The following is an 18,834-nucleotide window of genomic DNA, read 5'->3' on the forward strand; positions in this document are numbered from 1 at the left end:
TTGCTGGTGCTGCTGCTGGTGCTGCGCTGCCAATCTTAAATCGATGCTGATGTTATATGGTATATATATGTTTAGCGTGGTTTTCGTGCCGTTATTTGAGCAAGTGGAGGAGTGCCGTTATTTGAGTGGCGTGGGGTTTTGCATGCCGTTATTAAAAATGCTAGGCCTGTTATGTACTTTATACTGTTCGCACTCTGTTATCCACTAGGCAATCGTATTATTGAACCTTTTCTACCTCCGCACAATTTTGAAGAAAATTATATTTAATACATTTTTATCACTCTGGTATATCGCTGCCTTCTATGTTGCCACTATACACACGTCACACAAACCTCACACTGCGTTACTCAAACCTCACACTGCGTCACACAAACCTCACGCTGCGTTACACAAACCTCACGGTCGCCATATGAACCCTCTTTACCAGGTGGATGTCTATGCGCATTAGGTTGCCTTCTTTGGGTACTTGCCGTTGAGGGCGCCGCCTCCAAATCGATGCTCTCCTGCAGGATATGGTGAAGAAAGGGGCGGTCTTCTCCGCCGGACACTCAATCGGTGCCAAAATAAAGAAACTTTCTTTTTCTTTTAATTTAAACAGGTTTATTTAATTTTTTTGTAAATAGCACGTCCGAACACTTGACTGGCAAAATTTTAATTGAATTATTCAGAGCCCAATTGCTCTGTGTTCAAGTTGTTCCACACCCGTGGGTAGACAACGGGTGTTGCAGCAACTTGAACACAGGGTGACATTTTGTTATTTATTAGGGCTCTGTTACATATTTTATTTTACTTAATATGGAAGGTGCCACACCTATTTTACAAAGTTTTTTTCTTAAGTTATATTTTGCGCGAATAAACCAATCCAACTACCATGTTTCATCCCTTTTTTCGTATTTGGTATAGAATTATGGCATTTTTTTCATTTTTCGTAATTTTCGATATCGAAAAAGTGGGCGTGGTCATAGTCGGATTTCGGGCATTTTTTATACCAATGCAAAGTGAGTTCAGATAATTACGTGACCTGAGTTTAGTAAAGATATATCGATTTTTGCTCAAGTTATCGTGTTAGCGGCCGAGCGGAAGGACAGACGGTCGACTGTGTATAAAAACTGGGCATTAAAAGTATCCTAGACAAATTAAATGAAAAAGGGCGGAGCCACACCCATTTTGAAAATTTATTTAATTTTTTTATTTTGTTGCTCCATATCATTACTGGAGTTGAATGTTGACATAATTTACTTATATACTGTAAAGGTATTCACTTTTTCTTTAAATTTGACTTTAAAAAAAAAATTTTTTTTTTTAAGAGGGCGTGGTCGTTTTCCGATTTTGCTAATTTTTATTAAGCATACATATAGAAATAACAGTAACGTTCCTGCCAAATTTCATCATGATATCTTCAACGACTGCCAAATTACCTTCTTTTAAAAGTGGGCGGTCCACGCCCATTGTCCAAAATTTTACAAATTTTCTATTCTGTGTCATACGTTCAACTCACCTACCAAGTTTCATCGCTGTATCCGTCTTTGATAATGAATTATCGCACTTTATAGATTTTTTGAAATTTCCGCTATCAAAAAAGTGGGCGTGGTTATAGTCCGATATCGCTCATTTTAAAGAGCGATCTGAGATGAGTGCCCAGGAGCCTACATACCAAATTTCATCAAGATACCTCGAAATTTACTTAAGTTATCGTGTTAACGGACGGACGGGCGGACCTGGCTCAATCACATTTTTTCGATACTGATGATTTTGATATATGGAAATCTATATCTATGTCGATTCCTTTATACCTATACAACCAACCGTTATCCAATCAAAGTTAATATACTCTGTGAGCTCTGCTCAACTGAGTATAAAAACTTTGTTTTTGCTTAGGAAAATTTCTTTATCAGCATTTTTAGAATAAATTCTGTCACAATAGAACTAGCTCAATAGAAATGTTATGAAAAAGAGAAGTAGCAAGAAAATTAAAATTTCTTATTTGAAAAAAAAAATTAAAAATTGTTGTTGAAAAACAATTTTTTTTTTAACGCTATCATTGAAAATGACAGAAATTAATTTTTAATATTTTGTAAATCAAAAAAATGTGTACATTATAATGCTAAAAATCTTAAATTAAACAAATTTTCCCAACAAAATTTTGCTTATACTTCAAGTAAATTGGAATGCTTACGACGTTTATTAAAATAGTCAGTTAACTTCCGACAGTTTCAATTATCCCTTTGTTAGGAGGTGAAATCCCATAGGACATTCTATAAATTTTTTTTCACACTGTTAAAATGCAAAGGTACTCCTCAGACTTTCCCCTCCAATGGTGGGACGAAAATACCCTACACACTAGGGACCTCCAAAAAATTTAGAGACTTGAGAAATAAGAAATAAATATAGAGAAATTTCTCAGTACAAATGAACATAAACATTTTTTTTCAGTAAGTTGGAATGCTTAGGTCGTCCTTATAAAAACCCTTTAAATTTGGAATTTTTTGAAGCGTTATCCGAAGAAAGAATTAAGGCAGAAAAAGCATACAAATGCGTAAAAAAAAACACCACGATAAAGCCAGAAACTATTGTAAAACATTTAAACACGATCGTAGCAGCCCTAAATAATATAGGACAGGTAATCAATACGGTAAATAATATACTCACCAAAGAACATCAAACAGAAGCATACCAATTCTTTTCCCACGTACGAGACAAATTAGTATCCTCTTTAGCTAGATACAACATAGATATAACTATACCAACTACAGTAGAAGAAAAACTCCAGGTTGCTTTTAACTCAGTTCTAACCGAACTTTCCCAAAGCCGCACCCCATCACCAGCATTGAGTCAAACTTCATCAGTGGAAGAAAATAAACCACTAGATATCCCACTCATTAAGATCACAATGCCACAAACCGTAGTAGAATTCATCAAAACCGCCTCATCAGTGCTACCAGAGTTTGATGGCAAGCCTGAAAATTTGCATAGTTTCTTAGATGCCCTCGATATCCTCGACCAAATCAAGGATAATCATGAAGCCATAGCTATAACCATGATAAAGATCAAGCTAAAAGGCACGGCAAGAAATTTCTTAAGTAACGAAACTGCAATCAAAGTCGAATCAGTAGAAATTTTGACACCAAAACTCCTGAATATCCAACAACATAGCAAAATTGCAAATCAATACACTGAGGAGATAGAAAAGATAACTAGGTCATTGGAGGGAGCCTATATTTCGGACGGATTAAACACAGAATTGGCAACGAGATATGCTACCCAAGCAGCAGTCAAAGCTATGTGTAAGAACTGCTCCAACGACGCAATTTCAAAGTTCACAAACAGCTGCACGGAAATCACAGGCAGCTCGAACACAATTTTAAATATACGGCAACAAAATCAATATCGAAGTTATTTCCGCGGAGGTTACCGAAGTAACAACTATGGGAATTACCGAGGCAGAATATTTAGACCACAGCCGAGATACAACAATAATTCGAGAACAAATAACAATGCTCAAGGAGGACCGCAAACCCAAAATGAAAACAGACAGTACAATCAGACGCGTAACGTGCGAAATTGTACCCGGCAGGAAAACCAAGAAACTCCACTTCAAAATCAGTATATATCTACAAAAACATCATTAAATAACTAAATTTAAAATTTTTTAGTAGACACAGGAGCTGATATCTCCGTAATTAAAAAAATCAAATAATTAATCATGCAAAAATAAATACAGAACAAATAACAAACTTAAAGGGCATTGGTCAGGGTATAAAGGTGATGACCTTCTAATTTACCATAAATTTCACGTCGTAGGAGACGACTTTCCAATACCGTGCGATGAAATAATAGGTTTGGACTTTATAAAGAAATATAATTGTATTCTAGATTATGGCAAAAGAGAGGATAAATTAATCCTAAGACCATACGATTTCCCCCAAACAATCACAATGTATCTAACAAATTACCTGTCTGCTAACACAATTACTATCCCTGTAGATCTGAAGTCATTAGACAAGTAACAGTGAACACTGATAATAAAAACATCTTCATACCCCATCAACAATTATCCGAAGGCATTTTTGTACACAATCACAAATAAAGATCAAACTTTTGTCAGAATTATTAACACCACACATAAAAACACAACTATTCAAAATTACAAAATACATACTGAAAATTTAGATAACTCCAATTTAATTAAAACAAACACACAAAATAAACAGAGTAATGACACAGAAAAATTAAAAAAATTAACTAAAAATTTCCCAAAATTTGTCAATTCACAATTAACTTTATTATGCGCAGAATTCATAGGTATATTCGCAATAGAAATAGAACCAATTTTCCCTAATAATTTTTACAAGCAAAAATTACACATGAAAAACAACAGACCAGTTTACATAAAAAACTATAGATTGCACGAGACACAAAAGGGGTAATAAATAAACAGGTTAATAAATTGATCGAAGATGACATTATAGAACCTTCAATATCAGAGTACAACAGTCCAATTTTACTGGTACCTAAAAAATCATTATCAGGTAATACAGAAAAAAGATGGAGACTGGTAGTTGACTACAGACAAGTAAACAAAAATTTAGCAGCGGATAAATTCCCACTTCCAAGAATTGATGATATTTTAAACCAACTTGGAAGAGCAAAATATTTTTCATGCCCTGACCTCATGTCAGGTTTTCACCAAATAGAATTACACCCAGATTCTAGAGATATAACCTCATTCACAGCAGAAAATGGTACATATAGATTCAAAAGACTACCCTATGGGTTAAAAGTAGCACCAAACTCATTCCAAAGAATGATGACACTGGCATTTGCAGGCCTCAAACCATCCAAAGCATTTCTCTATATGGATGATTTAGCTGTACTAGGGTGGCGGAAAATTCATAAATAAAACCGACCATCGCCCTTTAACATACCTTTTCTCGATGAAGAGTCCTTCATCTAAGTTAACACGAGTAAAACTCGATTTAGAATAATATGATTTCGAAGTGGAGTACATTGCCGAAAAAGAAAACTACGTCGCGGATGCATTGTCTCGCATTAATATAACAAACTTGAAAGAAATGTCAGTGGAAGCATGCAAAGTAATGAAAGTCACAACTAGATCAGCAGTTAAAAATATAAAAAACAATGTTAAAATTAAAGAAAGTCACACTGAAAACCTCAAAGTATATGAAGCTCTAAATAAATTTTAAGTAAAAAGACTAGTCGAGCTCGTTTTCAATCCTTCGAAATTCTATTTCAAAAAAGGAAAGAAAACTTGTAGCCATTTTGATACAAGCAACCTAATTGATGAGGATAAGATTGACTTAGGACAACTCTTTACCAGGGTCGAAAAAGAAGCCGAAAATTTAGGCCTTGTACGAATACAGCTGTCCTTAGGGGACAAATTATTTAAAAGAAATTATACTGCAGTAGAAAAATTTCTTGAAATTGGAAACAAGGTTCTCAAAACACTAACAATTGCAATAACCCCAGAGGTTATATACTTGACTAATCCCGGGAAAATTAAAGAAATTCTGCAAAAATATCATGACGATCCTATTAGTGGTGGCCACCCAAGAATAAATCGCATGACAAATAAAATCAGGAGGAAATATAGCTGGCTAAATATGAAAAATGACGTAAGAAAATACATAAAGAGCTGCATCCACTGTCAGAAAAATAAAACAAATAAACATATAAAAGAGCCAATGATAATAACGGGGACACCTCCGAACGCTTTCGATATTGTACAGATTGATACGGTCGGACCATTACCGAAATCGATAAATGGAAACGAATACGCAGTTACCATCATATGCGATATCACCAAATATTTAGTAACAATCCCAGTCCCGAGCAATCATGCGATAACAGTTGCTAAAGCTGTATTCGAGCACTTCATTTTGATTTATGGTCCCATGAAAACAATCCTAACAGATATGGGAACCGAATACAAAAATAACTTATTCGAAGAACTGTGCAAATTGCTAAAAGTTGAGCACAAAAGCTCAACACCATACCATCATGAAACTTTGGGCACTGTAGAGCGTAGTCATAGAACGTTTAATGAATATGTACGTTCATACATATCCAGTGACAAAGATGATTGGGATGAATACCTCAAGTATTTCGCGTAGTGTTACAACACTACCCCATCGACCGTACACGGGTGTTGTCCTTACGAACTTATTTTTGCAAAAAACCCCCCGACCTACGACGAAAATAAAATAAGTCCATTGTAAAATCACGAAGCTTATGACAAAGAAGTTAAATATAGACTTCAAATAGCACAACAGATAGCTAGAAAACTAGTGAAAGAAGATAAGGAAAAACAAACAGTTAATTATGATAAAGATAGCTACAGTAAGGAAATAAAATTAGGCGAACTAGTGTTAGATAGAGAATAAGCATCTGATAAGCTAGATAATAGATACAAAGGAAGTTATAAAGTAAAAAGCATAGATAGAAATAATAATTATACGTTAATACCTAATAGGATAAGAAATAGAGATAGTACAAACAAAATAAAAGAAATAGTAATCTATAAAAATAAGCTTAAACTAGTATAGGACATTTACTAGTAACACATATGATTTAAAAACCAAAACAATAATACTATAAGAATCCCAATTTACTCAACAACATAGATACGTAAGAAAGAAAATGTAAACAAAAGAAACAAAAATACTAACCCATGTTAGCACAAAGTTACAGTTACTTCATAATAATTTGTAAACACGTGCCGCTTTTTAAGGGAGTCGACGCTCTTAAGGATCGGCTGCGTAAAAAAAAATAATAATAAATTACTAATCATAGTAAATACACAAAAAAAAATAGAAGAAGTCAGCTTATTATGAAAAAGCGAGAATGAGCATAACGGGCATAGTACGTAAAGCAAATGCAAACGAATAAAAGCAAAAAAAGACATGTAAACTTATAATATCAAGTTACCACTATGACATAAATTACAACTGAATGCAAAAAATTATTTGGTAACACCAAGCAAGTGTACTGGGTCATTAAACGAAAAACGAAACAACACGGCCCACTTATCACAGTGGCATTGGAGTGACCGTCTATAATTAAGCACAAAATTATATACGCTCACTTAAAAGGCCGATGGTGTAGTATCGCGTGGAATTCACCTAACTTCAAACACGCTTAACATTACAAACATTCGTTTATTGACCCAGATAACTACTATGAGTTCATTCGCGTTTGCCAAGTTGCCTAATGCATTAATGCGTCATACCCAAATTGCTCAAGTAAGAATCATATTGACAATATGTAGGTCAATATAATAATTTCTCACTATTGAGTCATGCACCTCTAGTATGTAAATATTAATGTAAGAATGTATATATGTATAGGTTAAGAACTTTTGTATAAATAGGAATGAATTTATTCAATAAAAAAGGAATATCATTCGAACGCTAAATTTCAGCGCTTCAATTTTATTATTATTCGGAAATATTACACTACCAAATTTCATCATGAGATCTTCAACGACTGCCAAATTACAGCTTGCAAAACTTTTAAATTACCTTCTTTTAAAAGTGGGCGGTGCCACGCCCATTATACAAAACTTTACTAATTTTCTATTTTCCGTCAAAAGGTGAACCCACTTACCAAGTTTCATCGCTTTATCCGTCTTTGGTAATGAATTATCGCACTTTTTCGGTTTTTCGAAATTTTCGATATCGAAAAAGAGGGCGTGGTTGTAGTCCGATTTCGTTCATTTTAATTAGCGATCTGAGACGAGTGCTCAGGAAACTACATACCAAATTTCATCAAGATACCTCAAAATTTAATCAAGCTATCGTGTTAACGGGCAGACGGACGGACGGACATGGCTCAATCAAATTTTTTTTCGATACTGATGATTTTGATATATGGAAGTCTATATCTATCTCGATTCCTTTATACCTGTACAACCAACCGTGATCCAATCAAAGTTAATATACTCTGTGAGCTCTGCTCAACTGAGTATAAAAACGAAACACCGCAGACAGTCACGAGCACAATATCTACACTAACATCGACAATGGCATCTCAGCTGGAGTCGCAGGAGGCACGCATTTCAGAAATCTCGTCACAAATGTCATCTCTATTGGAAGACCAGAATACATATGTCATCTCAACTGGAAGCGCAAGAGGTACGTATATCTGAAATGTCGACACAAATTTCGGAACAGGTATCATCGCAGCTCTTTGCGAATCTGGAAGAGCAGGATGCAAAAATTTTACAACTCGAGCTGCGAGTAATCCAAAGGTAAAAATACCACGGTTCTGTTCCTTTCCAGGTCTTTAATCTACAGTTTCAGAAGACCGCTGCAACAACTGGAGTGTGGAAGATAAGGTTGCTGCACTGTTTGTGGCATTGAAAGGTCCTGCAGTTGAAATCTTACAGACTATTCCAGATTATGAACGGAACATTTATGAAGCATTGATGGCCGCTGTCGAGAGACTTTATGGAAGCGAGCATAGAAAACAGAAAAACCAAATTGAGTTGCAAAACCGTTATCAAAAAGGGAATGAGAGTTTGCAAGAGTTTGCGTCGGATGTTGAAAGATTGGCTCATCTCGCAAATGCAGACACATCCGTGGAATACAACGAGGGGGTTAAAATTCAGAGCTTTATAAATGGAATATAGGATTTGGAAACGAAACGAGCTACATATGCCAACCCAAAACCCAAAGCTATAAAAATCGTACATCTGTAGGTGTAGCTGAGAAATTTATAGCTGGTAAACGAATAGTAAATTCTAGAAATAGAAACGCCTAGAAGTATGCGAACGAGAAAATCGCAGATTATAAAAGGAGGTAAAGCTGAGAATCAGTTTCAGTTTGATTTAAGCACGCTATTTGTCGAGAAGTATAAGTTTTATTGTGAAAGTAGTCTAATAAAGACCATTTTCCATTATTGAATATTGGAGTATTTATTCAACAGTTTATTGATTCGAACGTTAGCAGAAGGTTGCAAATAAGAGGAATTGCACTAAACTCGTTACAATATATTATTGAAAATAAAATGAGAATGCGCACTTCAAAACCGTCGTAAGAAAATTTGTATATGTGTATGTGTGTTTAGATATTACATGTAACAATACAAAAAACTTCGTATTCGAAAATAGAATTTAATAGTTTCTAATAATATAGGATTTAATAACTTATAATAAATTATATAATACTTATTTTTGTAAAATTAATATTTTACAAGTTATTTTTATATTATTATATTTTATTATTATAAGTATATTCTATTTACAATCTTACATATACTTAAACTAAATCGGACATAAATAATAATTTCGTAAAACTAGCTACCTGCTACGTGATTAGTAGATTTATTTACAAGTGCATATATGTATGTATGTTGTAGTTAAGTTGACCATGCATGCATACACAGGCAGGCGTTGGCTGTATACAATTGGAGCACGTACCTGCTGCAAGTAAATATAAGCAAGTTGCTCGAGGTCAGGTCAGAAATGAGTTAATATCTTTTGAACCACGGAATTGCCCAACTTAAAATAAAAAGGGGTTTTTATATAAAGGTGTATCGCATATTATATATATTTTTCCGAAAATATTCGTGGGGGAAAACAGTATGTAATAATTATTTAAAAAATTCATTTTTTTATTCATTATTTTGATTTTTTATAATTAAATATTTTTTAACGAAGTTATAAAGTAAATATTATTACCTTAAAAATTAAATAAAATTGAATAAGATACGACGAGCGGAACCAAAGATATAGCATTTTGAATGTGGGCAAGTTTGCTTACCCATCGAATCTGAGCACATGCAGATATCTGAAAAAAATTTTTTTTTTCGAGGTATGCCTGATATATGTGTTGACGTAAATTACGAAAAGATTCCAACAAATAAATTTGGTGTCTTTTAAAAAAGTGAAAATTTTTGTTCTACAAATCCATACGATTTGTAAAATAATGACCCTTATAAGATATGAGCAAGTCTCGCTAATTAAATACAGATGATAACATTGATACAATAGTTAACAGCGGAAGCACCGCTAATAAAAAAAGCATTGCTGTAAAAATTCATTGTTACTAAGCCTTTAAGCGCCTAAAACGTTTCACACCATTAGAATTAATTACATATATAGTTGTTGGAGATCCGAGTTCAATATTCACCTCCCGAGAAGCTAGCTGATGAAGAAGTGAAATTCAGAAACATGTCCTAGTAACCATCGCCGTTTGTAAACTTTGGAATTTTTCTCTAATATCAATATCTTTTAAATGGCTAAAAAGCGGTTAATTTCGCAATCGGATTCTTACAACTAAAATTATGCGCGTCCGCTGATACCCCTTTCGACCATATTGAACCAATTTTCGACATGAACAAGAAATCACCTAGATAGTTTTAAATAAGTACAAAATATAGTAATGCGCCAGCGGCAGCTTCTGGAAAACGGTAAAAATCGGTAGCGAGTATCTCTTTTAGGGAGTTTTAGAACACGTTCATTTTACTAGAGGCGTATAAATAAAGGTGTTTACAATACTCACTTAACAGTCCTGTGCTTGCACAATACCCATAAGATCCATAGGCCGATCCATATTGCGAATACGCTGGATTATAGTTGTAGTCAGTCGCCGGTACCACGGACCCACATCCTGTTAAAAGAATAATTAGAAACAGATACCACAGAAGTCTATACATAAATACGAGTACATTATAGTGACAAAAAAAAAATGGTTTGTTTGGATAAAATTTTTAAGATTTGTATGCAGCTATTGTGTGTTAGATTTGACTGCAAACTTTGTACGAGTAATAAGCTGGACCGTAATTTAAATAACAAGGACTCGGTTTTCCAGTACAAGTTCCACTCAGTTTGTCAGCTAAATTACGCTTAAACTTATTATGTCATTTTCACTAAATTTAGCTGAAGATTAAACTGAACATAAGCGGCCAATCCGGCAGTGTTTAACTCTATACACTCTATTAAAGACTTCGGTGGTCGAATGAGCGACGAAGAATTTTTCTTAGTTGAAATCGCATAAGACTGAATCATGTACCCAACTCCTGCAAAAGTACTCGTATCATTTTACTACCAAAAGCGGGGAAGACATGTGTATCCCAAAAACTACAGACCCATTAGCTTAAAATCAGTTCTACTCAAAGTGTTCCTCCTAAGGGTACCATTCATTGCATAAACCGTTCTAGCAAGTCCCATATTAAACAAATCTTTACAACAAAGGATATCAGAGGGTACATAAAAACGAATTTACATGATGAGGTAAGAACAGTCAATTGAGCCCAAACGATATCAACGACAAAGCACATGGACAACAGAGTTCGCCTGGCGTCTAGTGACATAAAATTTATCAATAAACTGCGAGAGGGATATTATGGTACAGGGTCTACGAAGTTCGTCGACCGCATCACAAAGCGCAGCTCTCCGAACAGACATAAAGAGCATGAAAAGGTCTCCAAGCAAATACCGCTTACTCAAACATCGATCTCACTAAAGATGTGTACAATAGTTTTAGAGTAAAAGGATCTGAAAATGATTAGCAGTTACGACGGATGAAAACCAACTTCTCGTACGCTTTAGAAACGGTATGGGCTTGGTATCAAAATACACACCCAAATTTTTAAGTTCAGTTAACTTTTTTAATGGAACGTCTGAGATACTATACGATACGATTTAAGTTGACTAGCTTCCCAAGGCAGTCGGTTCTATGTACCGGAGCGACTCGGGATTTTTCCCGACCAGGAACTGGCATTTCAGTGTAACCCCATTTAATTTGTTGTGTCCCTCCCACAAATTGTCATCCTCCCAGCAGCTCCTTGCAGCGGGACTGCTCCATATTCCCTTGCTCCGGGAAGGTATCGAATCCAATCCCGGTCCGTCTCCTGACCCCGGTTCTGAGAAATGGTTTTGCTGCATTTGCCGGAAAAGAATCTTTTTAGGATAGTCATACTCTGTTCAGTGTGTCTCGTGTAAGGGATGGTTGCATCGGACAGGTTGTTCTGGGCTTGATCCCAAAATCCGGCGTCCACGTAACTTTTATAAATCTTTTGTGGCTCCCTGCTGTTCACGTCCAAGGGCGTCCCGTAGTCTACGCCTTAGCACCCCCACTACCTTCCTGCAGCCCAGTTGCTCAGCAAGCCACAACTAGTACCCGCTGCGCGAGCCCCACGGCGACAACAACTCAAACAGCTGCTACCACTCAAAACTACTATCTTCGTAGTAGAGTTGGTAGCAATGCTGAGCATCGGCCTCTGCCCCGTCTTCTCCCCCCTCTTTTCCGGCACCAATCGTGTAGGTCAGGGAAACAGACTCTTAGTCCCTACCACCGTTTGCCAGCACAGAATATATATGTTTGCGACATCCGTCCAATGCAGCTCCTGCCTTGCCAGTTCGCAAACCCAAATCATCCGGGTACCCCAATGCTTGCCCAAGGACGCCCAGTCCCAGGGCCACAACAGCAATTGCGTCCTAGCCTTCCTCAACCCAGGCGTAGTCACCCGTCGCTTACTCCCGGAGTGGCGACGTCTCCCCCTATGCACTTCAGAATTCTGCAGTTAAACTCTAATGGACTAACTGGGAAGATCACGGAGATAGTCGATTTCATGAAGCGGCGCAACATCCGCATTGCTGCGATTCAAGAGACTAAACTCACAGCAAGATCTGCACTGCAAACCTGTTCTAGGTATAATGTCCACAGAAAATATCGCGTGAGCGGAAATGGAGGCGGCCTCGCGTTTATCATACACCACTCTGTGCAATATCATATATTTGATCCTGGCATCGACCGCAGGGACAATGTCTTAGCACGTCAAGGCCTATCTGTTCGGTCAGGCGATGCAAACCTAGAAATCATCAACATCTACATCCCTCCTGCCACCTGTTGCCCCAGTGGGTACCGCCCTAATATTAGCGCCTTACTCACTGGAAACAATCGCATTATCTTAGGCGACTTTAATGCCCATTACGATCTACGGTATTCAAACTTACGGGCGGACAGTAGTGGTGGAATATTGGCGGATCAAATAGAAGAAACAACATTCTGCACAATAAACAAAGACGCCCCCACACGTATGGTAGGAAACTGTCACAGTTCGCCGGATATCTCAATCGTGAGCGCAGATCTCGTAAACTGCGTCAACTGGCAGCCGATGGTAACATTGGCATCCGACCACCTGCCTATACTTATTTCGTTCAGACAACCTCTTTTCTGCCCTCCCTATCCCGACTGATGCCCGCCAAGGGGAGCGTGCTTTCCGCAAGGTCATTGAATCCGCTTCGGCACCTTTCATTTCCGCCGGGAGAATTCCCGAAATTCGGCCCCAATTCCCGGCGGAGGCCGCAAATTTAGCGAGAGAAAGTGACCTTATAAGACAGCTCGACCCAGGCGACCCCCAAATAAGGGATATAAACCAACGCATCAGATTACTTGTGGATGAACACAAGCGGGAGGAATGGGAGGAGCACCTAAGAGGTTGTAACCTCTCTGCCGGTGTGGGCAAACTTTGGTCCACCGTAAAGTGCCTACGAATCCATCTAAGCACAATGACAAAGTTACCATCTCCTTCGGCGATAAAGTGCTGTCGGATTCGAAATAATGCGCGAGCGCTTTCTGCCGTCAATATGTAATGCATTCTATAGATAGACGGAGGGCCAACAGGCACGCACATAAACATAAATTCAGCGCGTCACCAAATACCATCACCGCCAGAGAGGTTGAAGATGCCATTGGTCACGCTAAACCATCCAAAGCAGTGGGCCCAGACGGCATAGCGATGCCGATGCTTAAAAGCCTAGGGAGAGAGGATTTCAAATACTTAGCGCATGTCTTCAACCTATCTCTTTCCACCTTTGTCAAACTCGATAAATGGAAAATGGCCAAGGTGGTCACACTACTAAAGCCTGGGAAACCAGCTAACATAGGAGAGTCGTATCGTCCGATATCTCTCTTATCGCCAGTAGCAAAGACGCTTGAAGCCATTTTGCTCCCCTACTTCCAAGCAAATTTGCAGCTAGCCTGTCATCAGCAGGGCATCAGAAAACTCCATAGCACCACTACCGCGCTAAATGCCATCAGCACCCAGATAAATTGCGGTTTAAATCAAAACCCCCATCATAGAACAGTACTCGTAGCGCTAGACCTATCAAAATCTTTTGATACGGTCAACCATGGCACGTTATTGCAAGACCTGGAAGGGTCTACCCTTCCCCCATGTCTTAAAAGGTAGACCGCAAATTATCTGGGTGGTTGGCAGGCATCGGTGCAATTTAGAAACGAAACATCAAAACCAAGAAGAATTAAACAAGGGGTGCCACATGGTGGTGTCCTATCCCCACTTTTGTTTAATTACTACATATCTAAGCTACCTTCACCACCAAAAGGAGTCACTATCGTTTCATAGGCCGGTTACTGCGTAATAATTGCCACAGGCCCAGGCCCACAGATCGATGAGCTCTGCAACAGAATAAACGGCTACCTCCCTGATCTCTCTAGTTTTTTCTCCTCGCGAAACCTGGCATTATCACCGACTAAATCTTCAGCGACCTTATTTACAACATGGACGTCCCGAATGTCGACCATTTTGAACATCCACTTCGATGGCACTACGCTACCGACTATCCTACACCCCAAAATCTTGGGTGTGACGTTTGATCAGGATCCACATTTTGGTGAGCACGCAGCCGCAATTGTTCCGAAAATCCAGAGCCGTAACAAAATCCTCAAATCCCTTGCTGGCAGTACCTGGGGAAAAGATAAAGAAACGCTCATTACTACACACAAAGCAATTGGCCAGCCGTTTACGTGCTACGCGTCACCCATATGGTCGCCAAGCCTAAAAATTACCCACTGGAAGAAGCTACAGGCCTGCCAAAATACTGCTCTCAGAATCGCCACGGGCTGTCTCCTTATGTCCCCAGAACACCATCTACATAATGAGGCGAGAATACAGGGAGAGAAATGAGATGCTAACCAAACAGGTCCTGTTGAATACCCAGAAACCTGGGCATCCAAACAGACATCTGATTGATGAGCCAACACCGCCTAGGGGCTTAAGGAGTCATCTCCGTAAGCATTTTGAGGAAATACGGCACCTGAGAACCCAGCCGTATGAAGAAAAAACACAAGCGGGTCCTTGGTGAACTCCACAAACAGGCGTCGGACCTTTATGTCAGGAATTGCCCGGTGAATCCAGTACTCAAAGAAAGGTACCCAAAACTTGTGGAAGAGGAACGCATACTCCTCAGGGAAACGGGTGTCACTCTTGCTCAACTTCGTTCTGGATACTGTAACAGGTTAAACTCTTACCTATCCAGAATCAACCCCGACATACAAAATGTATGCCCGCTTGCAATGTGTCCCCACATGACACCAACCATCTATTTAATTGTAATGTGGAACCAACGCCTCTAACACCCCTTTCATTATGGTCCACCCCTGGTGAAACAGCAAGTTTCCTTGAACTCCCTTTAGAGGATATTGATGACAATTTGTGATCGGTCGCGGCTGTTAGGTGGGGCGAAGGACTGCTACAACAACAACATTTAAGTTGATTGCGAATAATCAAATAAGCTGCGGCTGGCGAAGAGTGTTTTCCTTAAACCTTTTGAATTATATTTCACCTTCATACATACATTTAAATGTGGATTTACCTGAAATTTATAATTGCTCTAAAATGTATATTTACCTTAAAATTGACCTTTACCTTTAAACTTGCATTAAATTTCCTATAAACAAGTAAGGAAGGCTAAGTTCGGGTGTAACCGAACATTACATACTCAGCTGAGAGCTATGGAACAAAATAAGGGAAAATCACCATGTAGGAAAATGAACCTAGGGTAACCCTGGAATGTGTTTGTATGACATGTGTATCAAATGGAAGGTATTAAAGAGTATTTTAAGAGGGAGTGGGCCATAGTTCTATAGGTGGACGCCATTTAGGGATATCGCCATAAAGGTGGACCAGGGGTGACTCTAGAATATGTTTGTACGATATGGGTATCAAATGAAAGTTGTTAATGAGTATTTCAAAAAGGCGTTGGCCTTAGTTCTGTAGGTGGACGACTTTTCGAGATATCGCCGTAAAGGTGGACCAGGGGTGACTCTAGAATTTGTTTGTACGATATGGGTATCAAAGGAAAGGTGTTAATGAGTATATTAAAAGGGAGTGGGCCTTAGTTCTATAGCTGAACGCCTTTTCGAGATATCGCCATAAAGGTGGACCAGGGGTGACTCTAGAATTTGTTTTTATGGCATGGGTATCAAATGAAAGGTGTTAATGAGTATTTTAAAAGGGAGTGGACCTTAGTTCTATAGGTGGACGCCTTTTAGAGATATCGCCATAAAGGTGGACCATGGGTGACTCTAGAATTCGTTTGTACAATATGGGTATCAAACGAAAGGTGTTAATGAGTATTTTAAAACGGAGTGGCGCTTAGTTCTATAGGTGGACGCCTTTTCGAGCTATCGCCAGGGGTGACTATAATGTGTGTGTACGATATGGGTTTAAAAGGGAGTGGTGGTAGTTGTATATATCTGAGCGACTGGTCACCAACAGTCAACTGCATCAACATATTCTAATTAAAAAGCAAAACTTGAATTTTACCTGAATTTTTTATATTGAATTTGAACATGTACCTTATTTATAACTACTGTAACTAAGTTACATATATATATAAATATGTAAATTGAACCTTTTTATACAGTACCATTTGATGTATAGCTATTATATTTAAGACTCATGAATTACGTTAAATCCATGAATTATATCTATAGTTATATCTACTATATTATAACAGTTCACACTTCGCCGCTCTGGCTACCCCATCCGTGAGTTGACAGATCGGGTTTATGTGTACCTACATATACATATGTTCTGTTTTGACATTTGCTTTATATTAATTATTCGAAAATTTTTCCTCTTTCGTGTGTGACACAAAAACTTATAAATTGTAAATCGCTTTCTATTAAATAAAAATAATTTTGCTTAAAATTTAGAAAGTGCCCTTTAAATCGCGTAAAGTTTCGTTTCTAGTTCCGGCTCAATATTTCTACAAAAAGCCAAGTGCAACGCTTATATTACTCGCATAGCCCTATATACCATCGAAAGTGGTTGTCTGTAAGTGTGTTTTGTACGTAACAAGCTTCATAAAACTACCCCTCAAAATTTATTCCGACAAATCTCACCATATTTTAAAATTTTCTCCAGTTGAACTAAAATATCTCTTGTCCCCAATTAAATATATAAGAAGAAAAACTAAGCTAGATACAGTGGGCACGTATATCGATTTTACATCTCAAATATTTTTTTCGGCATTACATGTGTATACTGCTATACAAATATTTAATCTCTTCTAAATCGATACAGTGTCTTCCCTTGCTTATTATCATAGCATAAACCTCACAGTTTACTTACTTATCCTCAATTGAGTTAATAAAAAACGCAAGCAAATTTTCTCGGTTTCCTTATTTGCTTATACACTGCATACGGATATACAAAAGAAAGAAAACGACATAAGCGGTGAAATAAAATCTCGTGCACAGCGGTACAAGAGTGGTGCAGTGCGTGTAATAGAACTTTTCTCGCATTAAATTTGCACGCTATAAATTCTCAATCCCCATTAATAATTTCGATAAGCTACCTTTCTCTCCTTCAAAGCCTCTACAGTCCAACAAATCGAAGTTAAATAAGACTCCTCTAAGTCACACCGAAAACAAAAAAAATGTTTAAGAATATCTCATACAAATTAATTTCCCGTATCAAAAATTATAATAATTTACCCCTAGAGACCTGTTAATACGTATATATATATCTTATAATTTTCCCACGTATATTTAAACCACCCTCATATACATTTTAAATATACTAAATAAAGTGCAAACGCAGCACAGTTTTCAAATTTGCTCAGTCTCACCCCCAAATAAATTTAACTTAAAAATTTTTTTTTGGTTTTGAAAATTATTCTCTCTTGCTATTTAACGTGAATATTTAAACGTAACTCCCTCACATAGTCAAAAGCAAATACTCTCTCTTCAAAAAAAAAAAGTTCTTTCTCTCTGAAGTTAAATTTTTGTTAATTCTCATTCGTAAGCGTCATAAAATAAGCTCAAAAATGAGTGACGATGAAACCTGAAAAAGTGGCTCCAAAACTCAAGGAGTTAAAAGATTTAAATTCTCGTATGCCCCAAAAAAATGTATATCCGAAACGGACAATTTCATGAAATATTGTGCACGGTTTAAGTCGATGTCCCTCCAAGACAACACTGAGACTTCTCTCAACATAAAAAACTCGAATATAGAAAAATTCTGGAATCGAGTCCAACACGTCTTCGATAAAATTGTCGAATCCCCAGATCAGGACCTGCCCGAAGATTTTCCAACATCTGCTAATAGCAAATACAGGTCGTGTCTCATAGCGTATGAAGACACAAAAGCCCAGATCGAAGACCAGCTTCAGTTGCTTAAAAAAGCAAATGCCCCCGCGCGCCCTACCGTCACACCAGGTCCATCCGACAACTCCGGTATTTCGCAAAAATTGTATCACCTCAGATACGAAACCCAAGGAAAGGCAGCTCAAATAGTCAAACAATTTCCCTTGACTGATGGCAACTTTGCCTTAGCGTGGGAAGCCCTAAATTCCCGATACGAGAACAGACGAGTTCTCGTAGATAATCAAATACGGGCCCTGAGGAATTTGAAAACGATCACTACGGAAAACAGTGAGGATATACAAAAGTTGCAATCGTCGGTAAATAATTGCCGACAAATTCTCGCTACGCAACAAGTATCCATTGATAACTGGGACTCCATACTTATTTACCTTGTGACCTCTAATCTCCCGGAAAATAG

The 18,834-nt window shown here is 37.7% G+C and overlaps 1 protein-coding gene across 1 annotated transcript in view; it reads right to left on the reverse strand.

The window, feature by feature from the left end:
- sv (shaven) overlaps positions 1-18,834 on the reverse strand; it is a 956,023-nt gene that overhangs the window by 46,146 nt on the left and 891,043 nt on the right. The window contains exon 5 of the mRNA XM_067758509.1: positions 10,521-10,628. Coding sequence (XP_067614610.1) covers positions 10,521-10,628 — 108 coding nt within the window. The remainder of the gene's footprint in view (positions 1-10,520; positions 10,629-18,834) is intronic.

Source organism: Eurosta solidaginis, chromosome X (assembly GCF_040869045.1).
Source record: "Eurosta solidaginis isolate ZX-2024a chromosome X, ASM4086904v1, whole genome shotgun sequence".
Lineage (NCBI taxonomy): Eukaryota > Metazoa > Arthropoda > Insecta > Diptera > Tephritidae > Eurosta > Eurosta solidaginis.